This window comes from Jaculus jaculus, chromosome 8, assembly GCF_020740685.1.
Source record: "Jaculus jaculus isolate mJacJac1 chromosome 8, mJacJac1.mat.Y.cur, whole genome shotgun sequence".
NCBI lineage: Eukaryota > Metazoa > Chordata > Mammalia > Rodentia > Dipodidae > Jaculus > Jaculus jaculus.
The window spans coordinates 119,080,227-119,105,993 of record NC_059109.1 but is presented as its reverse complement, the minus strand read 5'-3'; the positions used below and the strand labels follow the sequence as shown (position 1 = coordinate 119,105,993).

At 47.1% G+C, this 25,767-nt stretch overlaps 1 protein-coding gene across 2 annotated transcripts in view; it reads right to left on the bottom strand.

Annotated features, from left to right (window-relative positions):
* Positions 1–918: 918 nt before the first annotated feature.
* Dhx35 (DEAH-box helicase 35) overlaps positions 919–25,767 on the bottom strand; it is a 69,536-nt gene continuing 44,687 nt past the window's right edge. For both annotated transcript variants that reach the window (XM_045157745.1, XM_045157746.1), the window contains 8 exons: positions 24,358–24,453; positions 22,590–22,684; positions 18,432–18,509; positions 15,607–15,736; positions 12,865–12,946; positions 10,895–10,966; positions 7,894–8,005; positions 919–1,994 (listed from right to left, as the gene is read on the bottom strand). In XM_045157745.1, the coding sequence (XP_045013680.1) occupies positions 1,950–1,994; positions 7,894–8,005; positions 10,895–10,966; positions 12,865–12,946; positions 15,607–15,736; positions 18,432–18,509; positions 22,590–22,684; positions 24,358–24,453 (710 nt within the window). In that variant the 3' untranslated portion in view covers positions 919–1,949. The remainder of the gene's footprint in view (positions 1,995–7,893; positions 8,006–10,894; positions 10,967–12,864; positions 12,947–15,606; positions 15,737–18,431; positions 18,510–22,589; positions 22,685–24,357; positions 24,454–25,767) is intronic.

Here is a 25,767-nt window from a genome sequence, read left to right as displayed (position 1 = left end):
GGGTGCACCAGAGCCTCTTGCCACTGCAAACAAACTGCAGGCACATGCACCACTTTGGGCATCTGGCTTTAAGTGGGTATGAACCCTGGCCATGAAGCTTTCAAGCAGGTGCCTTTAACCACTGAACCATCTCTCCAGCCCCAAGAACATTTTACAAAGGTCGCCACTGGGGATTTCATCATCCAGTCTCCCTCCCGGTCACCACCTTCACTCCCATCCTTGCCCGGTGTACCCAAGGGTTTGGCCAACACTGTTTGACAGAACAGAATGACCCACAAGAACAGACGGAAGCAGGGGTTTCAAGCCACCTTGAAATCACCTGTGGAAAGAGCCTGAGGTACATCCAGACCACAAGCACGGAATAGAAGGGGGGGCCCCAGGTCCCAGTTTTTGGCAGCGAGGACTTACCTCCACCCACAAAGGACTAGAATACAGTACAGGACATGAAGTTGGAAGGTAGCCTCAGCTGTCTGAGAGGCAGAGGTAGAGGCAAGTTAGGACTGTTAGGACCAGGCACTCAAAGATAAACGTGGCAAGTAGCTGTGGGCCTGCTTCCACTGGCTCCCCTCCAGAGCACCTGGCCTCCTGTTTGGATGTGTAGCCTCAACCCTGAGGGTGTGGTCATGTAACATCACCGCCCCCCCCCCCTCCACTGCAACATTAGCTGAAGAAATAGAAAGGTTCCACCACAGTTGCAGACTGGCAAAAGTTAGCACATCGGTGGACAGTCCTTTAAACAAAGTCCATGCTTTGCTCTAAGAAAGTCCAAGGATATCCAGGCACACAGCTGTGTCTTATGGGGCTTCCTGTGTCTACATGATTCCCCAAAGCTGCTGTATGCTACAGCCTCAGGTATCTCAGGCCTTCCGCATGAACTTCTTATCAGACCATCTTAAAGTGCAGACTACAGATCACAGATGGAGGGAAGTACATTTACTTCAGGTAGAAAGGCTTGCTATTATTAACAAGTTATCGCTACTATTTACAGGTTTATAAAATGGAAATAAAAATGACATACAGTTTGGTACCAAAAGTGGCACATACAAACTAAAATCAGTACAAAAATAAAACTTTAAGCTATGCATTTTTCAAACAAATGTCACTGAAACATTAAGGGTAGACTCTCGGCATGTGCAGAAATGCAGCCATCACTGTGGCCCTGGGGCAGCAGTGACCAGTGCCTGCTGGGACAGCCACCCCATGTGCTCTTGCAAGACACAAGCAAGCAAACAAAGACAGGTGAACAAGTCATGTTCCTGAGCTACGGAAGTTTAGGGATCTAAACTGTGAATTCCTGCTCATGTGCAGCATTGCGAGGCCAGAGCTGATGAACTTTCACTGGTGTCCAGCCAGGGGCATCAGACTCAGTCTCTTGCTGAGAGAAAGCCAAGCCTACTTTTGAAGGAAGAATCTCTGGTCAACAAAGACAGTGCTCGTGAGTCCTCTGCGGACACCAATGCCCCACTCCGGTTGGCAGCGCGGCCACAGGTGAGGGAGGAAGTGTGCAGAGGAAAGGCAGAAGCTGCCTGACTTAGGAGTCCTGCTCCTGGCAGACGACCTCTGGTGATCTTGGCGGAGAAGAGGTCTCCGTCCTTCACAGTGACACGCTGTGCACAACCTGCTCTGGACTTCCCTGCTGACACAGCTGTGGTCACAAAGGCAGCCCAGCGAGTGCTCTGTCCATCCCTCACGGCCCTCCCCCTCCTCCCAGAGCTGGGCCAGGGCTGCCTGCGGTGTGGGTCAGTGGGTGTGAGCGGTGAGCCCCAGGCGGGATGCTGACCCGCACACACTCTGGAACCCCGAGGAGGTCGCGAGCACTGACGGGAGCAGGAAGAGGGCGGACGAGCAGCTGCGGCCCCGTCAGCGCGGCTGTGCGCTCCCCTCAGCTGGCACCCGGATGGCCCGAGGAAAGACCATCAGGCAGTCCCAGCAGCAGCACTGAGCTCGGCTCACGGGTCCTGGACCTTGGCTCGTTTAGCTTTCAGAGACAGGTGCTGCAAGACAAGAGAAAACACAGTTGGGGACGGTGAGACAAAGGTCCCTGACTCGAGCAGAATTCCCACAGGAATGACCAAGTCAAATCTTCCCTCTGGTCTGTGCCTTGGCAAGAAATGTTGCGCCCCTCAGCAAAGAGTCGTAGGGGAAAAGCTCAAGTTACCATAAAGCAAACAGGCCCGAGAGCTGGTAGGCGGGAGGGCCTCACAGGGCCAGACGGTGCTGCCAGTGAAAAGCTTTTTGGGGAAACTGTGCCCCCCAGCCCTGGCCTGAAGGCAGCACTGTAGCCACACCCGGGTACTCAGGGAACTGGGCTTGAGCTCGGCATGACTTCAGCTTCCAGAAGGTCCTGGCAGTGGTCCAGGAAAAGTATCTTCTCCTGAGGACAGGGAAGTCAGTCAATTTACCAAGCACCTCAACATGTCAGCTCCTGAGCTCAAGGAGCAGACAAAGCCACGGCCCTGCCCACAGGGTACATGACAGACAGGAGAGGGCGTCTCACCAGTGACACTTGTTTTCCCCAGAAATGGCACTCTCAGTACAAGTGACACAGAAAGCTGGCTAATGTCAATTGTGGGCATTAGCTAAGAGGACTGAGGGAGGAAAGTATTCTGTACATTAAGACCAAAGTCCTAGAACTCCTCAAAACCTACTTGAGGCAGACAAAAGCGTCTAATCAAGGACCCCCACTGAGAGTTGAGTGAGGCTATAACTCCTGTCAGCCCATCGAAAACATATAAACAAGCAGATTCAGTGGAGAGCCACCCTGGCGCCCAGAAGACCTCCACACCCACAAGCACTAGTGCAAGTTCCCCAATTCTAGCACTTTCCACAGCCTCTCAACACCCCAGAGAATTGCCAGCCCTGGAAGAACAGCGTGTGAAAAGACAGAGACAAGGACAGCACGAAAGGACTGAGTGTCGGGCCCCAGGTGTAAGGGCCCACAAGAACGCAGGCTCTCTACCCACTCATGCCGGGGAAGGAGCGGGGCAGGTCCTCGCACAGGCCAAGCCAAAAGCGCTCCCAATGGAGCAAAGGTCTCGCCAAGGAGCAGGAAAGCAACCACAGGTCAACCTGTTCCCCCAGCAGCGGGTCTTGCTGTTTCTCTGAATTCTCACCTCCCTATGCTTCACCTGACGTGACCCTGCAACTAAAGGCTGGCCATGCGCAGCATCAGGAGACTCCGCGGTGCATGGGGGTCCATGTTAGGTCCTCTCTTATGGAAGGAATGCTGAGTATAAACAAAACTGACTCTGAACCATTTCAGGCCTCAGTGGGGAGAAATTAGCAATGGAAAGTCACCGGAGGTGCCAGGAACAGTGCTGGCAGCCTGTGAGCTGTACAAGGCCGCTATGAGTCTGCACTGTGTCACTGAAGCCCATTTGCCAAACATGGGCAGCCCTGGGGATTGAGGGTCCCTGGGGAAGTGGATCTACTTTGGATGGCATAGTTAGCAGAGACCACGTTCCCCGAAAGGGGCTTTGGGGACCCTTGTGCATCAAGGTACTGTACTTCATGGTCTCTAAAGGTCCCCACTCTCCAAACTCTCTATCACAGTGGAAGTGGTGAGCCAAAAAATGGGCACTGGGGGAGAGAGAAGCGTGCAGACATTTTTCTAACATTCTGAGGCTGGGTTGTCTTTGACTTTTGCCCTAAATAAACTAATTTTGAACTAAGAAAGGAAAATGGCTCAGCTTATGGGTTCTATTCCCCAAGAACCAAAATACCTCCAAGACACACGCTTCTCTATCGGCCTGCAGCCTGGACTGGAACAGGCCCTCTCTCCACTGCAGCTGGCATCTCTGGTCACTGCTCTTGGGCCCCTGAGCTGCTGCTTCTACCAGTGAGGTTTGGAAGGAAACGTCAATCACGTTGAGTTAACTGATAACCCTACAGAGCTGGGCACTGTAGCTGGCTGGTTTCTGGCTGAAATGTCTGTTAGGATGTGTGCAGAATGACAACTGTTTGAATTGCCTTGCACTTGTTGAAATAAGAATTTTTTCAAATAATTTAAGAAAATTTCAAAAGGACATTTTCCCTTCACTCCGTGGAGGAGGATGGCAGAGCCCTTCCACTCGTGTGTCTCCAGAGTGGAGGAAGTCTTGGCATCTTTGCAAGCACCACCACAAAGAAACTAAGGCCAGTATTACAAGATTTAACATCTCCTTCTTCTGTTATTTTATTCCAGGCAGAATCTCTCTAGGTTGCAGTCTGGTTTCCAACCCCTGGACTCAAACAATCCACCTGCTTCAGCCTTTCGAATAGCTAGGGCTATAGGGGGCACAGCAACAGAATGGAATAAATCTTCTGACTTGTTTATTTGTTTTGAGGTAGGGTCTCGCTCTAGTGCAGGCTGACCTGGAATTCACATGTAGTCTCAGGCTGGCCTTGAACTCATAGTGATCCCCCTAACTCTGCCTCCCAAGTGCTGGGGCTAAAGGCGTGCGCTGCCACACCCAGCAAATCTAACTTTTAAGTGTAGCAATCAGTTCGAATGTATGTTTGTACACAGTGTGGTCCAGTTTCCCATGCTGATGGAGAAACAGGTTTCAGACATTCCCTCTGCCCTGAGAGCAGTAAATCTGGACCAAGTATCTGAAACAACTTTGCCCAGGCTTTGGGAGACAGACCACACAGGAATATCATCTTCCTTTTCCTCCTCGGATGCCAGGGATCAAACAAAGTACTGTGCACATGGTCACGTGTTAAACACCTGCTCTGGCACTGAGCAGCCCCTCCAGTGGCAGCTTGAATCCTTGAAAAAGGAAACGTGTCACACTCATCCTAGGTTTCCACTGAAGCCTCTATTCTACTCAGGGCACAACTGATAAAAAGAAAGGAGGCTTCAGGGCTGCTGAGAGCTGAAATGCACAGAAAGGGAGATCAAAACAGAGACACTCCCAAAGTCTATACAGGGTTACCCTGCTGTCTGGCTGAACAGCAAGCCGCATATGCGCTGGGCAAGATGTGATCAGAGTGGCAGAGACCAGTGGCTAGGGGTGTAAGCGGAAGTAGAGCAGTGTGTCCAGTGCTGGAGACTTGGAGCTCTGCCCTGTTAGTGCCCAGAACTCACTGAGCATCCAGGCATTTGACTGAGACATCAAAAAAACCAAGTGAGCCGGGCATGGTGTCACAGGCCTTTAATCCCAGCACTCGGGAGGCAGAGGTAGGAGGATCACCATGAGTTCAAGGCCATCCTGAGACTACATAGTGAATTCCAGGTCAGCCTGGGCTAGACTGAAACCCTATCTTGCAGAGGCGGGGCGGGGGGAGCCAAGTGGTAGATGTATGGCTAAGACATGATTTACTAAAGACTAAGATCAGGGCTAAGAGCATCAGGTCGATATGCAGGTAAGTTAATGAATGTCAAGAAAGAAAAAAACCCAACGCTTTCATGTAGGCTATTGCCACTACTATTTTTAAAAATACTTTATTTTTATTTATTTATTTGAGAGAGGGAAAGAGGCAGAGAGAAAGAGAGAGAGAATGGGCATGCCAGAGACTCCAGCCACTGCAAATGAACTCCAGATGCATGAGCCACCTTGTGCATCTGGCTTACATGGGTCCTGGGGAATCAAACCTTGGTCCTTTAGCTTTGTAGGCAAATGCCTTAACCACTAAGCCATCTCTCCAGCCTGACTGCCACTACTTTTAATTACCCACCAGAACTAGATGCTAGGACCCTACTTCTGAAGACAACGCATGCTTTGGTTGCAGGACACTATGAAATCAAGCTGGAACTGAACCACAAGCTTCCTCTTTGCTGGCTAGTTGTTGTGGTGCCAGAAAGTGCTGTGCAGGCTGAGGGAGAAGTCACAACAGCTTCTCCCAGCTGCGGACCATGTGTGCTACATTGCCAACCTGCTAGGCAAGATTTAAGTTCAGAGCAGAAAGGTCGCAATCTGAAGTGAACATTCTCTGGAGGACTTAACAGCAGAAGCATCAGTGTTCAGTGAAGATGGGTCAAGAGAAGCTTTCCAAACTGCAGCACACAAAGACCATACCAGAGCCCTGGTCAGGAGAGACAACAGCAGCTGCTCCATCTAACAAACACAGGTAACTGAGTCCCAGAGGAGCAGAGATAGGCTGAAGCAGAATAAAGGAAGTAACTGGCCCCAAGCTTCCCCAGTATGATTTTAAGTATCAGCTCATAGAACCAGCAACTCAATTACCTCCAAGAGTAAACACAAAGCAAAGGAAGCACCTTATAGGCCAAACTGATGAAAATTTAAAATAAACCATCTGTAAGAGTAGTCATGGGGCAGTAGCCTAACTAAAGCATCTTTATCACACCCTACAAGGCTCAAGGACCACTGCAGAAGAGGTGGCAGGAAGAATTCAAGAACCAAGAAAGGGGAGGACTGTTTACAATGCTAGCACCCAGACACAGAGTGGCCTTGATATTCATGACCTCACAATGGCTGATCGGACCTACAAGACCCGCATAATAGGAGGGGGAAGTAATGGCATCAAAAGAGAACAGAGTAGTTGGAACGAAGGAATTCATTGGGTGGAGGGGGAATTGGGAAGGAGAAAAAGGAGGGAGGTAGAAGGGGACTCTGTTCATGGTATATATTGTCTATATTTATGGAAGTTGTCAATATATAGTAATAATAAAAGAGTAGTCACAGGGTAAAGACATGTTGCATGCAAAGGAACAACCAGGAAATGCCTGCTGGCTTCCAGAGAACTTCAAACCAGATGGCAACAGAATAAACTCTTCAAAGTGCTAACGTTGAAAAAAAGAGAAAAAAAACACAAACTCTTTCAAGCTAGAATTCTATAGAGCAAATACATTTTTCAAAAATGAAGATGAAGCAAGACATCTTCAGATACATGAATGCAAGGGCATATTTCGATATCACACGCACACTAAGTGATATGGTAAGGGAGATTCTTCAGGCTAAAGGAAAGACTTATCAGGTGAAAGCTGGATATATGGCCTGGGAAGATGGCTCAGCAGTTAAGGGCACTGGCCACTTAAGCATGAGGGACTCCCCAGAACCCACAGAAAAAGCGAGGTGTGGTCACACATGTCTGTAATCCCAGTCAAGCAGAGGCAGGGTGGAAACTACAGAATTGCTGCGGCTTGTTGGCAGACAGCAGCTCTGGTTTGAGACCTAGCATAAGGAAAATATGTAGATGAGTAAGAAGAAAATATCCAGGGCTGAGGGATGGTTTAGTGGTTAAGTCACTTGCCGATGAAGCCTAAGGACCCATGTTCGACTCTCCAGATCCCACATAAGCCAGATGCACAAAGGTGAGGCAAGCGCAAGGTCGCACATGCCCACCAGGTGGCGCAAGTGCCTGGATGAATGCAGTAGCTGAGGCCCTGGTGTGCCAATTCTCTCTCCCTTTCCCTCTCTCTAAAATTAAAATAATTTTTAAATTTTTTTAAAAAAAATCCCCAATGTTCTCTTTTGTCCCCAAGCACACAGGCACATGTTCACCTGCACACACACATGTTGACATGCATATGCAAGCACATATACCACACACCCATGCAAAAGTTTAGTTTAAAAAAAGATGTGATCTTCAGGGAGGCAACAAATGAAGCAGCTTTTGCAAAAATGAAGAAAACCCATCAATCTGTCTGCAAGGCCCACTGCCCTGCTGGTCTGGCAGGGGCCCTGTTGTGGGAGAAGGGCACTCTCATGACTGCACAATGGCTTTCAACCACCGTGGGCTTTCTCTCAGGAGAGTGGGAAGGACTTATTTTTAGTTGCACTTCCCTATGACGCAGATGACTAAGAACTGTCACCCAAAATATTTTGAGGCTATGGCACTGGTCTTACCTCCATATGTACCATGGAGGAAGGGCAAATTTAGGGCACTGGGTTGGAGAAAACATGTGTATTTAACAACACGAAGGGTTGTTCAGGCTCTGCTCACCCCTACCGTGCCTTGTTGATAAAAGTGTGGTGCCAGCTCCAGCAGCCACGCCGATTCGATGGCAGTCACGTCTCTCATGTAATACTTGGAGGTTTGTATGACTTCATTGTAGATAACCCTGGAACAAGACAGAAACATGAAGACACGGCTGTGTCTGTCAAGGCACTTAGTCAGGAGCCATCTCTGCCCTGAGCCATAGGAGACCAGCATTGCATACGGGTCCTGTGGCTGCTCACTGAGCCTCCTACCACAGTGGTGAGTTTCACAAACAAGACTGTACCCTACTTGATTTCTAGGGCACCTCAGTTACCCACAAAGGCCCTTCCTGGACCCTTAGTCTGCATCTAGAGTTCTGAATGGAACTTAAAACGTTAACTTGAAAATGTAGAAATGGGACACTGGAGAGATAGATGGCTTAGCAGTTAAGGCGCCTGCCTGAGAAGCCTAAGGACCAAGGTTTGATTCCCCAGTACCAACATAAAGCCAGGTGCACCAGGTGGTGCATGCATCTGGAGTTCATTTGCAGTAGCTGGAGGCCTGACATGCTGATTCTCTCTTTCCCCTCCCTCCTTTTTCTCTCTCAAATAAATAAATAAAAATAATAATTTTACCTTTTTATTTTTTAGTTTTTTTGAGGTAAGGTTTCACTCTAGCCCAGGCTGACCTAGAATTCACTCTGTATTCTCAGGATGGCCTCGAACTCACAGCAATCCTCCTACCTCTGCCTCCCAAGTGCTGGGATTAAAGGCGTGCACTACCACACCTGGCCTTAAAAATAATACAAGGTTTTTAAAATGTAGAAGTGCACACAAAGGTTTGCCTGGCTCTGGGTGGGGAAATGACTGTGAAGAGACACAAACCCTCTAGAGTGTCAAAAACATTTCTATATTATTTGGAGTGCAAATTACGCAATACATATTTGTCAAAATTCACCCTTCATAGTACGTAAGTCAAACGGGGCTATAGCTGGGCGTGGTGGCGCACGCCTTTAATCCCAGCACTTGGGAGGCAGAGGTAGGAGGATCGCTGTGAGTTCGAGGCCACCCTGAGACTACAGAGTGAATTCCAGGTCAGCCTGGACCAGAGTGAGACCCTACCTCGAAAAACCAAAAAAAAAAAAAAAAAAACAGGGCTGAGGTACTATACAACCAAAAACCCAAGAAGCCCATCTCAGTAACACTAAATTGTGAAGTGTAAACATTATAGAAATAAAAAAATCAAACAAGAGTGCTGAGCACTGCAATATCACTATCACACCTTCCAAGGCTCAGGGTCCATTGCAGAAGAGGTGGCGGAAAAGAATGTAAGAGCCGAAGGAAGGGTGGGACTCCTTACAACGTGCTCCTCCAGACACAAAATGGCCTGGATATCCATGACCTCACAGAGCCTGACACTACCTACACAAGACCATCAAAACAGGTGGAAAAGATGATGACATCAAAATAAAACAGAGACTGATTGAGGCGGGAGGGGATATGATAGAGAGTGAGTTTCAAAGGGGAAAGTAGGGGGAGGGAGGGAATTGTCATGGGATACTGTTTACAGTTATGGAAGTTGTCAATTAAAAAGAAAAGATAGAAAAAAAATATCAAACAAGCCGGGCGTGGTGGCACACGCCTTTAATCCCAGCACTCAGGAGGCAGAGGTAGCCACCCTTTGGGGAGCCTTGGTCAGCCCTCACAAAGATTCCTCGTTCTCCAAAGACACTCGCTTCCTTCATGGTGAACACCTTCCTTCCTTGGTCCGAATATCCTTCACGTCCTTCCATCCTGAAAGCCCTAGTCACCAGGTCCAGGCCAGCACCAGCTCCTCCACAAAGCTGGCCCTGACTTCTGGTGCCTGCAGTGCCGAGCACTGGGCTTGACAGTCTTCCCACATGGTACGGACACTACTTAGGCCTGTCGTCTTTCTATGACGGCTGTGGCTGGACTCCATATCATCTCTGCATGTTGGGCCTAGTGCAGCTGGCTGCTAGTCAAAGTGAAACTCCTGAGGGTAAGAGTGAGGAGACCATGGCAGCTTGCTTAAGGGATTTTTTTTTTTTTTTTTTTTTTTTTTGGTTTTTCGAGGTAGGGTCTCACTCTAGCTCAGGCTGACCTGGAATTCACTATGTAATCTCAGAATGACCTTGAACCTTTGGCAATCCTCCTTCCTTTGCCTCCCAAATGCTGGGATTACAGGCGTGCAGCACCACACCCAGAAGGGATTATTTTTAAAGAATAGTTTATTAATGTTAAGAGGTCATAGCAGCCTGCCTGTAATCCCAGCACTCAGAGGAAGAAATAGTATCTCTGGGGCAAGATGGCCAGCTAAGACTAACGGGACCAGTGAGCTCTGAATTCAACTGAGAGACTCTCTCAGGAAATAAGCCTGATGTCAAACTTTGGCATTCACACACACGCTCATACATGTGCACACATGCACATACAAAACAGCCCACTGAGGGGTTGGAGAGATGCTCAACCAGCAAAGTACCTTCCATCAAGCCTGAGGACCACAGGTCAGATGCCAAGCACCAAGTAAAAAGCCAGGCACGGTGGCAGGTGCCTGTAATCCCAATGGTGGGAGGCAGAGACAGGAGGACCCTCAGAGCTTGCTGGCCAGCCTCACAGCCAAATCAGTGGGTGAAAAACTGAATCCAGATAGCTGTGGATTTGGTGACAGACCCTGTTTCAAAATCAATAAACAAAGGTGGACAGATTGAGGACGACAGCTCACACCAACCCCTAGCCTCCACACGCACGCACATGCATACAAAGAAATGAATACTTTATTGAGTCCACTGCCAAGGGGCAGTAACTAGAGTCCAGCCTGCTTTAAGGGGAACTCCCTTAAGGGCTCTTTACAAAACCAACATCCTACACACAACTCAGCCTATCCAAGTCAATGAGGTGTAAGGAGCACCTGGATTCCACAGCAATGACAGGCCCCGGGGACCCCGACATGACCAAGAACCTTGGGGCCTTGATCTGAAGACGGGCCGGGCACAGCAACAAAAGGGGCTTACCAGCGAGGCGGCTTCTCTGCATAGAGGACTGACCCCGGGTGGATGTGCAGCTCGTGATCGTCTCGGATAGTCCTTGGGAGAGAAGAATTCTGCGTGAGGAATTTGTTTTACGTACTTACACACAAATACTTCAAGTTCTTGTAATGCTTTACACCTGGTACGCTCCCCACCGGTGGTTTTTGTTGCCAGTGCATACAGACTGAACTTCATACGAACCAACACAGCCCTCCACCTTCTCTGTGTCCCTCCACCCACGGCCACCTTAGGAGTCGACCACAGACCATGCAAAAGTGGGAAGAGAGCCAGACACAAACTTGGGACGCTGAGACAGGGGGGCTCCAAGTTTGAGGTCAACCTGGACAACTTAGCAAGATTTGTCTCAAGATAGAAAGAGGCAGGGAGGGCTCTAAGGCTCAGTGATTGCCTAGCATAGGTGAAGCCCTGATGTAATCCTCAATGCTGGGGAATGGGGCAGGGAGGAAAGAAGAAAGGTGAGAGGTGAACACTCAGAACAGGACACACATGTAAATGCACAAGGGTCTGTCTACTTTTGTCACTCCTCTGCAGTTTTCTTTCAATTTCCTCCAGAACAGAAATCGAGTGTGTGATAGTTTTTTTATGAGCTTTCCTACTACGCAAAGGTAACACTATGGCCAAAGACAATAAGGAGTTAAGAACCGTGTGGAAACTAGGCTTGATATGGGTTGCTCATTTCTGTGAAAGTTATTTCCAATTCCAACTCAGATTTGATTTTATTTAATTAAAAATCTATTCGCTGAGCACCTGCCAACTATACAATGAAATCACAAGGCAACATTACCCAGACTAGCATGTCACTTGCCACACAGGTGTAGTGTGTCTCTGTGGGCACCAGGGGAGTGTTCACCAGGGCAAGTGCTTGAAGTACCAGGGTCAAGCTCATCACTGGCACTATATTAAATCCAGCATCCTGAACTCTGTTGTCCACCAAATGGTGGAGAGCTAATGACAAAAAAGAATCCTAAGTTCCTGGCCAGCCTGTCTCCAAACAGTAAAAAGAAAAAGGCTGGGGCTGGTAGCCCAGTGGTACAGCATTTGCCTACCAGGTGTGAGGCCTCAGGCTCACTCCTCAGTGTGGTGGAGGAGGGGGAGGGAAGCCACGACATGACAGCTACACTTGAAAGGGTGGTGGTGATGAAGCCTTGAGACCACAATGAGCCAAGGAATGGAAGAAGACGGGGACGTTTAACAACTCAAAGACTCGGAATGAACGAGTTTTGGGAAAAGCGGACTAAAACTTCAGTTCCTAGGCCCAGAAAATTTAGGTGGAAGAAAGGCTCACTGGGCATTGTGGCACATCTTTAATCCCAGCACTCAGGAGGCAGAGGTAGGAAGATCGTTGTGAGTTCGAGGCCACCCTGAGACTACATAGTGAATTCCAGGTCAGCCTGAGCTAGAGTGAGACCCTACCACAAAAAAAAAAAGAAAGAAAGAAAGAAAGGCTGCACACTGGAAGGCAGAGGCACCCAAGAGGAAATACTTGCCATGCTCTAAAGATACCAAACACAGCCATGGCATGCCAGTGACCTCAGTCTTGAGAGCTCTGAAAACGTAATGAATGAGCCGTGGGAAAAGTGACTTCTCTGGGAAGCACCAACCTATTATTATTCCATTATTAGAACTAAGATTATCAGCCTCCAGACATGCCACTGTCACCCTTCTAAACCATGCACCACGTGAATACATGGACGTGCTGGGTATTTAGACTAAACGGGGCGAGCCCAGGGTGGTGGAGCCACAGACGTATCGAGTGTTCAGAACTCTCGCAGAGTTAAAGCGAGAAGGTTAGCTTCAACTCCATTTTGAAAGAAGGCTCGATACAAGTTTAAAAGCAGTCATTTTGCTTCTCTCCGCCTTCAGCTTCCTGTGGGGGTCAGGTCACTTATAAAGAGCCCTGCTTTACCAAATGACTTCAGAAAAGACTGTGGTACCTGTAAGCTCCAGTGGAGTGAAGCCTTGCTGCATTGGCAAAGAATCCCGACACAATGCACCGCAGAACTGGGTCTGGATCCCCTACACAAGGCAACCAACGGGACAGATGAGACTGCAGGGAGGGACTTGCACACGAGCCAGGCCATTTTCTTGACAGTTCCTAAGTACCCACCTGGTAACTCTCAAGCCTTTGTTCTACCCCTCATTGACCCACATCCAGCCCCTTCTCTGCAACCGGCCTCAGAAATCCCCATGTACAACATACCTTCTTCTCTTGCTGAGCTCACATGCTAAGGGAATAAGCGTGCTACTGAAGATGAAGGTCAGGAGGAGAGCTCCCATGTCACTATTTGTGACCTTCAAGATTTAGCTCCCCTTTACAGAACCTTAATTCTGCTAGGTGTGGTGGCACAAGCCTTTAGTCCCAGCACCCAGGAGGTAAAGATAGGAGGATCACTGAATTTGAGGTCTATGAAGACTACATAGTGAATTTTAGGTCAACCTGGGCTACCTCAAAAAACAAAAACAAACAAACAGAAAGAAAACTCCTGAGGCAGGCGTGGTAGCGCACACCTTTAATCCCAGTACTCCAGAGGCAAAGGTAGGAGGATTGCAGTGAGTTCAAGGCCACCCTGAAACTACATAATGAATTCCAGGTCAGCATGAGCCAGAGTGAGGCCCTACCTTGAAAAAACAAAAACAACAACAACAAAAACATTCTTTGGCACTTCGTTCCTCTTGTTAGATAGAATTTAGAGTTTTAATGTGCTATCTTTTCTCCTGGGCTGGCAGCGGGTCACTAACGAAAACCAGGTTAAGACAGAGATGCAGAAATGAGGCTGCCAACCACTTGCAGGGGCAGGAATCGAAGCAGCTCCTCTCCAGCCAGCGACTCTCAATAGTCTTCCTGCCTCTGTTTATGACACGAGCCGACAAGCTCCTCCCCTGCTCCTGCCACACCTGTCACTGCCCTCTACCCGTGCCAAAGGGGTCACCAACTCCGTTCGAAGAAGACAGGCAAGCTGACCTGGCAGTCTGTCTACCTCTAGGAACCTTCCCTACACTGCAAGGGCCTCAAGAGGAAGAAACAGGACTGGAGAGATGGCTTAGCAGTTAAGGAGCTTGCCTGCAAAGCCAAAGGACCTCAGTTCAGTTCCCCAGGACCCACATAAGCCAGATGCACAAGGTAGCGCATGCATCTGGAGTTTGTTTGCAGTGGCTGGAAGCCTTGGCATGCCCGTTCTCTCTCCCTCTCTCTCAAATAAATAAATTAATTTAATTAAATATTTGAAAAAACGAGGAAAAAGCAAGTACTTGTCAGTTTCCAATCACTTGCTCTTCTTATAAAGGTAAAATGGGGCTCTGAAATTAAACTGCCAAAGTTCTGATTCTACCACACATTCACTGTGTGACCTCAGGTTACGTTTGGCCTCATTATTTTTGTACTATAAGATCAACCAACAGCAGCACGCATGTCAGAGCGGTTGCGAGCATTAAGTGAATTAGCACATGGCAGGCGGAACAGTGCCCGGCCTGTCAGAAGCACTGGGGAAATGTGACCAGGGGCGTGTGGGCTTGGGGGTGGGAAGAGGAACCGGCGCACAGCAGGCTCTGAGGACTGCTGCCTCAGTGAGATGAGTCACTTCCTCAGGCTCTGCTGATGCCCAGCTGTGCAGTCCTGAAAGTCCTTCGCCCCATGGTAAACTAAGAGTGCCACCACCTGCACGTCACACAGTGGGACAGGATACGGGTGGCCCTGCCAGGGCGCAACCCACTGCGGCCTCGATCACAGCCGCTGCTTGTAGCAGACCATCCGAAACAGCGGTGCCCTGCCTCACCCTCTGAGCAGCCTCAGCTGAACATACAGTGCATGCTTTAATGACATTTGCATCTGAAAAGGAAGGGCAGTTTTTATGTGGTAGCCATGAATTTTATCCACTTAAAAGTAATTTTTATCTGGGCGTGGTGGCGCACGCCTTTAATCCCAGCACTCGGGAGGCAGAGGTAGGAGGATCGCCATGAGTTCAAAGCCACCCTGAGATTACATAGTGCATTCCAGGTCAGCCTGAGCTAGAGTGAAACCCAACTCGGGGGGGGGGGGGGATAGGGAGTAATTTTTAAAAATATTTTTATTGGGGGCTGCAAACAAACCCCAGTTGCATGCACCACCTTCTGCATCTGGCTTACGTGGGTCCTAGGGAACTGAACCTTGGTCCTTTGGCTTTGCAGGCAAGCACCCTAACCACTAAGCCATTCCTCCAGCCCAAAGTAATTTTAGTTACAATAACCACACCACTACATTAATTATATGAGGTACAATAATGGGAATGTTACCTTTTTTTTTTTTTTTTTTTTTTTTTAATTTTTCAAGGTAGGGTCTCTCTCCAGCCCAGGCTGGCTTGAAACTCACTCTACAGTCCCAGGCTGGCCTTGAACTCATGGCAATCCTATCTCTGCCACCCAAATGTTGGGATTAAAGGTATGCACCATCATACCCTGCTGAATGTTAACTGTTCAAGACTGTCATAAGCTTTAGAAAAAAAAATTGAAAGAACAGCCCACAGGAATAAAAATGGACCTCTTTGTAAGGAGCAGGCAACTCTGTCATCAACTTTTCATCAGCCCAGGCAAATCAGGTGAAGCCATGCACAAGGACAGCTCCCTGCTGCCTCACATCAGCGCAGCCCCACACTTAACACTGTGAGCAAGGCAAGGGAAGCTGGCGCCAGGGGCGATCTCACCTTCGCTGGACATCTTGGGAACCTGAAACTTCACCAGCAGCTTTTTCAACTGTTCTCTCACGGCTGCAGCTCTGACAAGACCCTTGTAATTCAGGAAATGGTCCTGACACCACTGGGAATTCTTATTGTGCTGCAGAAAACCCAAATAGAGAAACATCAGGAAAGCCAGAAGTAGTAGTTATAAGAGTAACGCTGTGAAGCAAATCGTCTTCCCCCATTTGCAGGTTCAAGGGGACAAGATCTCCAGATCATAACTGGCCTGTTTGTTGTTTTGCCCCACGTCTGAACCAGGGTTGGCAACTGAGCAATCTTGTCTGCCTGCATGGTGACCTCACTGTCCACACTACAAGCAAATGAGACCCAAGGGACAAGCAGAGCTGCCATTACTCAGTACACATCATGATCAAGAACCACATCAATTTCTCTCGGCAGGCTTCAGTCATCACTTTAACACGCGACAGGCAAGCAGTATGACATGTGTTAATGCAGGAAGATTTGCAAGTTATCATCTGCCTTTAATGCAAGTCATTTCTATCAACAGTGCCTTGTTTTCTCCTGTACTCTCAAATATGACCATGTGCTATATATTAAGTCTCCTTGTGGAACTATAACCCCTGAAATTACACTATAAGCCAGAGAAGAAGCTTATTTAAATATTCTTTTAAACATAATAAAGTTTTAGAAATGCAAATCATTGGTTTTCTAAGAAACCAACTATAGAATAATACAATGTAGATCTACATCTGCACCCTAAGGCTGGAAAAGGCTTTAGGTTGAGGACAGTATATTAAACTGAGACCAAGGAATTTTAACCGAATTAATCTAGAAGTGTCATTATGAGATAATGATTTTTCTGAAAACCATTAATTAAAATTCTTACCTCAAATGTCTGATAAAACAAAACACCGATACTTTTCCTTTTTTAAAGTGTTCTAAAGGGGCCAGAGAGATGGCTTAGCGGTTAAGCGCCTTCCTGTGAAGCCTAAGGACCCTGGTTTGAGGCTCCATTCCCCAGGGCCCACATAAGCCATATGCACATGGTGGTGCATGCGTCTAGGGTTCGTTTGCAGTGGCTGGAGGCCCTGGCGTGCCCAATCTCTGTCTCTCTCTGTCTCTCTCAAATAAAATTTACAAAAAAAAAAGTGTTCTAAGAGATAAATACTGAAAATAAAAATATTATTTTTCTTTATATAAGGTTTTTCATGTACTAGATCAGCCTTTTTAATGATTTTTTAATATTTTATTTTTATTTATTTGAGAGAGGAAAAGAGGCAGAGAGAGAGAATGAGAATGAGAATGAATGGGCACACCAAGGCCTCTGGCCACTGCAAACAAACTCCAGATGCACGTGCCACCTTGTGCATTGGACTTACATGGATTCTAGGGAATCGAACCGAGGTCCTTTGGCTTTGCAGGCAAGTGCCTTAACAGCTAAGCCATCTCTCCAGCCCTTTAATGATTTTTAGTGAGAATTTTTTAACATGGGTACACAAGTAAGTGTGTGCACATGCAATGTGAAGCCCAAAGGACAGTCTCAAGTGTGTCTTCTCAGAAATGCCATCCACTGCTTTTTTGAGACCAGGTCCCTCACATCTAGAGTTTACCAATTAGGCTAGCCTGGCTGGCCATCAAGCCCCAGGGATCTTCCTGTCTCTGCCTCCCCAGTGCTGGAATTACAGATACATGCCACCATATCTAGCATTTTCACACGGATACTGGTTCTCATGCTTTACCAACTGAGCCGTCTCCCAGCCCTTCTAGTGAGAATATTTACCTCTATTATTTGCTCTTAATTTAACAGAGCATTAAGAATGAAAACCAGGGTTGGAGAGATGGCTTAGCGGTTAAGTGCTTGCCTGTGAAGCCTAAGGACCCCGGTTCGAGGCTCCATTCCCCAGGACCCACGTTAGCCAGATGCACAAGGGGGCGCATGCATCTGGAGTTTGTTTGCAGTGGCTGGAAGCCCTGGTGAGCCCATTCTCTCTTTCTCTCTCTCTATCTGCCTCTCTCTCTCTCTCTCTCTCTCTCTCTGTCACTCTCAAATAAATTTTTTAAAAAATGAACAACAGTAAAAAAAAGAATGAAAACCAGTACTGCCCATGGCCAACCATATATAAGTATCTTGTTCACAAGGATTGTTGTTGCTTGAACATATTCTAATAGAAGCTGGGACAACTTTGAAGAGACAACCCAAGACTATATAAGTTATCAGCCCCATCTTACAGAACTTAACTATTCAAATATCATCTTTCTGTCCAATGCACAGTAGATGTGGGACACTGGGAGGGCAGCTGTCAGCCTGCCTCAAGTACACCACACCTCCAGGCAAGGAAAAGCAGTAATGTCTGAGTTCTTTCCAGCGGTACACTAGAGATTGCAGCAGGAGACTGGAAGTAGAGAAGAAAGCACAAATCAGGGTTGGTGGTGCACACCTTAATCCTGGCACTCGGGAGGCAGAGGTAGGAGGATCACTGTGAGTTCCAAGCCAGCCTGGGACTACATAACGAATTTCAGGTCAGCGTAAGCTAGAGCAAGACCCTACTTTGAAAAGCCAAAAAGTAGAGGCAAGACAGCAGGGCAGGGTGGTGGCACGCCTTTAAATCTCAGCACTCAGGAGACAGAGGTAGGAGGATCGCTGTGAGTTTAAGGCCACCCTGTACTACATACTGAATTCTGGGTCAGCCTCGGCTACAGCGAGACCCTACCTCAACTGCCCTCCCCCACAAAAAGAGAAGTAGGCAGATGGAGCTCTTGGCCCATCACTGCTGAATTAACTTGCAGCCTTACTCCGAGCTCAAAGGCCTCAGAGTGGTAGCTGTGCTTACTTTGATAAACGCTTCATACACGTTGAGCATGGTGAGATGATCACCCTCTTCCACAGCAAATTTCCGGTGTACTCGAATCTGGAAAGAATAAAGTTGCATTAGAAGCTGACTTCCATGAGTCTCTGGCAACTAGGAGATGTGATGCACATCTGACAGCTCGCCCTCCCAGGGTTCTACAGCTGTCTCCATCTTTTCCTAGGCGCGGTCCTCTTCAGACTTCATCCCTAAATTCTTCTACTTGTAACAAAGACACTGAGCAATGTCGTTTGTTTCCATGGGGTTGAGGAGCAGTTTATACTATGTGTGTGTGTTCAAGGACACAAACGTTATTTATTAACATCAGAATTTTTTGAACTACATGTTACAATTAGCCAATCAAAACTCTCTCCTCCTCTCTTCTTCCCTCCCAATAATAGATTTTTAACAAGTACCTATGACAGACTAGCCAGTATTCTAAGCCTCTGGACTACAATAATGAATAGCAAAATAAACAGGCAAAATATATAGTGTACCAGGAGAGAAGAAGCACTAAGGGGAAAAGAAACCTCAGCAGGGAATGCATGGAAATGAGGGAATACTGCAATTTCAGACAGATGGAAGAACCTTAAGTTTCACTTTTTTTTGTTGTTTGTTTTTTGGTTTTTGAGAGAGGGTCTTGCTCTAACCCAGGCTGACCTGGAACTCACTATGGAGATTCAGGGTGGCCTCAAACTCATGGTGATCCTCCTACCTCTGCCTCCTGAGTGCTGGGATTAAAAGGGTGTGCCACCATGCCCAGCTAGGTCTCACTTGTTTAATCTAAGTTTGCCAGCATGAGGTAGAGCTGGTAAGGCTAATGCAGGGATGGACAAACAAAAACCCTGAGACAGCAGACAAAACCACCTGGGCATGGAAATAGGAAAACCGTGTCATCTACAGACGCACAAGTGCTGAAGAGAACGGCGATAACTGTGAGAAGAGTGCACTCCTCCTCCCATGTGCCCCCAGTTACCCCTGTGCCGCTCCATCATTCCTGCTGTCTTTCCAGTGTTTGCACTCGTAACACTGATACCCTAGGCAGGGCTGGCACCTCAGCTTTAACTCACCATGTCCTACTTACACCACCACTATGACACAGTGTGGTGCATAGAATCAGCCTACTCCGCCAAGACACCCATCACCTTCGACCACTCACGCACCCACCAAAGGACCTGGTAGAGCAGCGGGGGAGACAACTTCCCACCTGGGAAACTACCAATCCAGAAGTGAAGCTTGGGGACTATGAGCTGGGAAAGTTCTAGCTGCTGATTCCAGTTATGCAAGCCAGGATGAGTTACCTAATCTTTCTTTGCATCAACCTTAAAAAAATTATATATATTTTATATGTGGGCTAGAAGAATTGGCTTAGCAGTTAAGGTGCTTGCCCGCAAAGCCAGAGGACCCAGGTTCAATTCCCCAGGACTCACGTAAGCCAGATGTACAAGGGGGCACATGCATCTGGAGTTCGTTTGCAATGGGTGGAGGCCCTTGTGTGGCCATTCCATTCTCTATCTTCTATCTCTCTCTCTCTCTCTCTCTCTCTGTGCTTGCAAATAAATAAAATTAATATATATGTATATATACATATATAAAATCTATTATATATATAAAAATTTTACTTCAAACAGACAAGAGCAAAAGAGAGAGTGTGTTAAGGGCACACCAGGGCCTCTTGCCACAACAAATAGACTCCAGATGAATGCACTACTTTGTGCATCTGACTTTACATGGGTACCAGGAAATCTAACCCAAACCATCAGGCTTTACAAGCAAGCACCTTTAACCACTGAGCAATCTCCCCTCCACATCCATGTTTAAACTATGCTAACAGTATCCACCTCCATGGTTTAGGGCAGAAAGAAAACAAAACGATTCATGTAAAATGTAGCACAATGTAACTATGAGCACTGTCCAAGCATGGCTGTCCCCAGCAGTTTCTGAGTGAGCTTTAACAAGAATGTCAGGAGGCCACATAAACATCTAAAAAAGATGTTCCACATCCCTAGTCATCAGGGAAATGCACATTAAAACTACGTTGAGATTCCATTTCACTCCTGACAGATTAGCTACCATCATGAAAATAAATGACCATAAATGCTGGTGAGGATGTGGAAAAAGAGGAACCCTTCAACACTATTGGGAATGCAATCTGGTCTGGCCATTGTGGAAATCAGTGTGGAGTTTCCTGAGACAGCCAAAAATAGATCTACCATATGACCCAGGTATTCCACTCCTAGGCATATCTCCTAAGGACTCATCTCACTACCTTAGAGATACTTGCTAAAACATGTTTATTGTTGCTGTATCCACATTAGCTAGGAAATGGAACCAGCCTAGATGTCCCTCAACTGATGGTGGATAATGAAGATGTGGCACACTTATACAATGGAGTTCTTTTTTAAAAAATTTGTTTATTTTTATTTATTTATTTGAAAGTGACAGACAGAAAAAGGCAGACAGAGAGAAAGAGAATGAGCACACGTGTCAGGGCCTCCAGCCACTGCAAACAAACTCCAGACGTGTGCGCCCCCTGTGCATCTGGCTAATTTGTGTCCTGGGGAATCAAGCCTTGAACCAGGATCCTTAGGCTTCACAGGCAAGCGCTTAACCGCTAAGCCATCTCTCCAGCCCTACAATGGAGTTCGACTCAGTGCTAAAGAAAAATGAATAAGAAATTTGCAGGAAAATGGATGGATCTGGAAAGGATTATACTTAGTACCTAGTGAGGTAATCCAGGTACAGAAAGCCAAACGTCACATGTTCTCTCTCATATGTGAATCCTAGCTACAAATGACTGGACTTCTATGTGAGTGGGAATAAAACTCGGTAGAAGCCAGTAAGCTAGAAAGGAGATGTAAACAGAATAGAAAGGGAGGGAGGGGGAACTTAATAGGATGGTATTGTATATATGTAAGTAGAAGAACAGATTAATGGGGGTGAAAAGGCCTAAGTCAGGTCAGGGGAAGAGATTTAGTAAATGAAAGGTGGAGGGATGGCTAGTCCAAATCCAAGAGGATAATAAATAAGTCATGGGAACCTACTTTTTTGGACAGTGGAACACTCAGAAGCCATAGATTGTTAGTAGAAAATTTTCAGTGCCAGGGATGGGATACCTTCCAGTGAGTTGTTGGCCAGGGAGGTCCCTGATGCCCCCAAAACATTATAGGCCACTGCCAAGGCCCTTGGTTTCCCACCAGGAACAGATGGTAAGACTCTGTTGCTAAAGACTCCACATACTTCGGCTGCAAGGTCACTGAGAAAACCTGCTGGAGCTGAGCTGAAAACCTCCTCCATGTACACCAGCTGAAAGAAAGCTGGAAAAAGCCACACTGCATGCAGTTCAACAGAGAAGAGAGAAATCACCAATGAAGATCCTCAACAGTGGACACTACAAGCCTTAAATATGGCTAGCCAGGCCAAATGAGCCAACAGGTGCAATAGTGGCATGTCTGTTATGGGGGAAACCAACTGTTCTCTAATTGGACTGGAGGACCACTCCATGGGAGGGAATACATCCCTGATACTGAAAACCTACAACAGGGGTAGTCATGAGCCCTAGAATTATAACATCTGGTATATCTGGCTGAATGTATATACTATGCTTACCCAGTAAGCACTTCTCTTAATGTTCATACCCATATATTAATGCTACTCTCACTTTTGGTTAGTGAAACATCTCTTTTCAGATGGCAGTGACCTTGGCACCATGTTGCTGAGAAAAAGTGACAGAGGAGTGCTCAGCACTGAAATATCTCTATCACATCTTCCAAGGCTCAGGGTCCATTGCGGAAGAGATGGTGGAAAGAATGTAAGAGCCAAAGGAAGGGTAGGACTCTACAAGGTGCTCCTCCAAACACAAAATGACCTGGATATCCATGACCTCACAGTGCCTGACACTACCTATACAAGACCATCATAATAGGAGGAAAAGATCATGACATCAAAATAAAAGAGAGACTGATTGAGAGGGGGAAGGGATATGAAGAGAGTGGAGTTTCAAAGGGGAAAGCAGGGGAAGGGAGGGAGGGAATTACCATGGAATATTGTTATAATTATGGAAGTTATCAATAAAAAAAGTTAAATTAAAAAGAAAAGAATGCCAGAAGTCAAAGACAGCAATATGGACATAGCTGGACTTACTGCCTGAGACTTCTGGGTGGAAGGGACCACGAAAACATTCTGGATCTGCATCATGGCTGCAATGCTCAGGATTTCCTGAGAACAGCCGAAGTTTCCTATAAAATAAAAATAAAATAAAATAAAAGGCATGTTTGCAAACACACAATGGAATACATACAAGGAATAAAAGACATTTTCCAACCTTTTGTGCTATACTGTAAAGTAAAATCATGTTATACAGCTTCTTTTCTCAAATTTCTAGTACACTGTGCCAAGTGGAAGGTCTCATGTGTAGCCCAGCTAAAAAGCACCAAGAAATTCCACGCCATGGTTCTAAGGCTGGGAGCTCTCGCTGCCAGCCACAGTGAGGGCCAGACTGGCTTGTCACATGGGCAGGTCAGCTGCATGCTTGCCCCCACCCTCTGTGTGCAAAGCAGGAATCCTGGCATAAGTCTCTGAGGAAAAGAGACAGAATGTGCAGGGCTCTGTGCCTCCTGCTGTCCCTCTGCTCCTGGCCTATGGGACGGGCCTGCCTCTCCCGAGAGTTCCTCTCACCGGGAAGCTCCAGGCACAGGGAGAGCAGAGCAGCACTCCAGCTCTGCCACTTGCTCTTGGGAACAGGGTCTGTTGCAGCCAACCCTCAAGGCACTGGATGAAGCCAACTGCACTCGCCCAGTTCCCATGGCTCCTTGCCTGGTACATGATGGGTTCAACAGCTCCATGCTTAGAAACTTGTTTCTCAAGGTAAGGCTAAGCCATCTGATCTTCTCCAAAACATAACTATAGTAAACTGTCACCATACTGGTTCTGAAGAACACCTTCATAAACTGTTGCTTGATATAAAAGCAAGAAAATGTTAGCCTTACCTTTCCTAGGGGGAAACCTAGACTGTCAAGACCATTTTAATTTCTAAGTAAGGATATCTCCAACTTACAGACATTTGTCCTAGATCTTGTGTCCTCACAAAAATGTGAAGGTGTCAGAGAAACATGAACCTCCATGAATTGCACAGGAGTGTAGCACAGTGCAACAAACGTGGGGAACACTGTGATGATTTCTAAGAAACTTAAACTCAGATGGATGCTCCTCAGAAACCCACAAACAGAATGGTCACATGATCCAGCAATCCTACTTCTGGTATAGCCCAGAACCGATTCGGTGTGGAAGGGAATTCTGTGCTCTCATGCACACTGCGGTCAACATGTGGGGCAAATGTCCGTGAGCAGAGGACTAGAGAGAGCATGACACAATGACACACACAACGTCTTAACTCTCTTGTTCAAGACTACGTGGAGCCTAGTGGAGTATGTTAGGCTAAATGAAATATGTCACATATAGAATGACAGACTATCAATCTTCTAGAGACAGAGGAGAAAGGTGGCTACCAGAGGCTGGGGGAAGGAGGAGGGCTGGGACAGGGAGATGCCCCTCCAAGAATACAAAGTTTCAGTGTAAAGTAAGTTTACCAATCTATGATACTATAGTGACCATATTATGGTATAGAGTTCAAAACTGCTATAAGAATAGATTTTTATTAATATTATCAGGACAGAAAAGTAAGTTGGTAAGATAAAATATGCTAATTAGCTTCCCTGACTCTTCCTACCAACCACATGCATGTGTCAAAGAATCACACTGTGTCCTGTAAATACACAGTTATTAGCTGTCAAAACCAAATGCTTGGTTGTTGTGGTCACTTTCGAACCACAGCTGATCCCCATTCCGCAGGTGCACAGGGCGGAAGGAGGCAAGGCCTCTGACAGGCAAGGGAGCTGCCGGCTCCGCCCACCTGACTCGAGCAGCATCTTGGCGAACATGGGATTCAAAGGAAACTCTGCAATTCTCATGCCGAGTGGCTCAGTGAGGCGGCAGTCTTTGTCCAGACCTGTCAGGAGAAGAACAAAAGAAATCAGAAGGCCTGTACCACTTTGTTGGAGGATGAACAGTTGTTGAGAGATTAAAAGATGATGTCTGCTTAAAAAAAAAAAAAAGGCACTCAAAGACAACTCATGCACACCGAACACCAGAAGGCCATTCCATTAAAGGCAGAAGAGCTCTCCACTGGGCTTCTGAACACCCAGACTGAAAAACTGACACTTCTAACAGCTTTCATTCGTTATAAGGCAACAGCCCACAACATTCTTCTAGCCCAACTCTGGCCCTGTCCACGGGAGTCCCTCCATTCCAGTTGCACCACAGACAGTGTGCCCTTCTCTGTACAGGGTGAAACCCAGGTAGCACCAGAGATGTGAAGGCCATCTTCCTGTCAGCCCCCAGGAGCATCTGATGGCTGACCACCACTTCCCCACTACTCCAGATGCACATGGTGGTACACACATCTGGAGGTCGTTTGCAGTGGCTAGAAGCCCTGGAGTGCCCATTTTCTCTCTATCTCCATCTCCCGCTCTCTCAAATAAATAAATAAAAATATTTTGGAAAAAAAAACAAAAAGAAATGTCCTCTACCTAATGAACAGAGAACAATAACGTGTAGTACACCCATACACTGGCATATTTCTCAGCAATAAGAAGGAATGGTGCAGGAATACAGGCTACAAGTGTGACATGGATGAACCTTGGAGGATGCAAAGTAAGAGAAGTCAGTCACAAAAGCCATATAAAACTCCACTGAGAGGAAATGTTTGGAACTGGAAAATCTGCACAGACAGGACCGGGTTAGCAGGTGCCTAGGGTTGGGGGAATGGGAAGGACAGTGAGTGGCAGCGAGTAGAGGATCTTTCTGGGAAGAAGACTGCACAACCCTGTGGTGACACCAGAAGCCACTGAGTCCTACGTCACAGTGAATTATACACCATGTAAAACATACCTCAACAAAGCTGTTTCAGAACATTTATGCTCAAATAAGTCTCCGTACAAAACCTCCACTAAAACTTTCTTCCAACTGGACCTCCACTCACCGGGCACTGTCCACAGAAGTGACGGGGCTTCCTCAGCAGGTCAGTTCCAGGCACCATTTTCTCTATTACAATACATGCCATGTTTTCAGATGAGACTGGCACGTTTGCAGTGGCATAGCCATAATTACACACCATGTTTTCAAAACAGCCAAGAGGCTTCTTCATAGCATGGTGGCTCTTTGCCCAAACAGTACCACAGGTGAGCAATCTGCCAACTTCCCCACAGTGAACTCCAGAGACGGAATGAAGGGCCACAGATGTCAGAAGGGATGAGGGACAGAT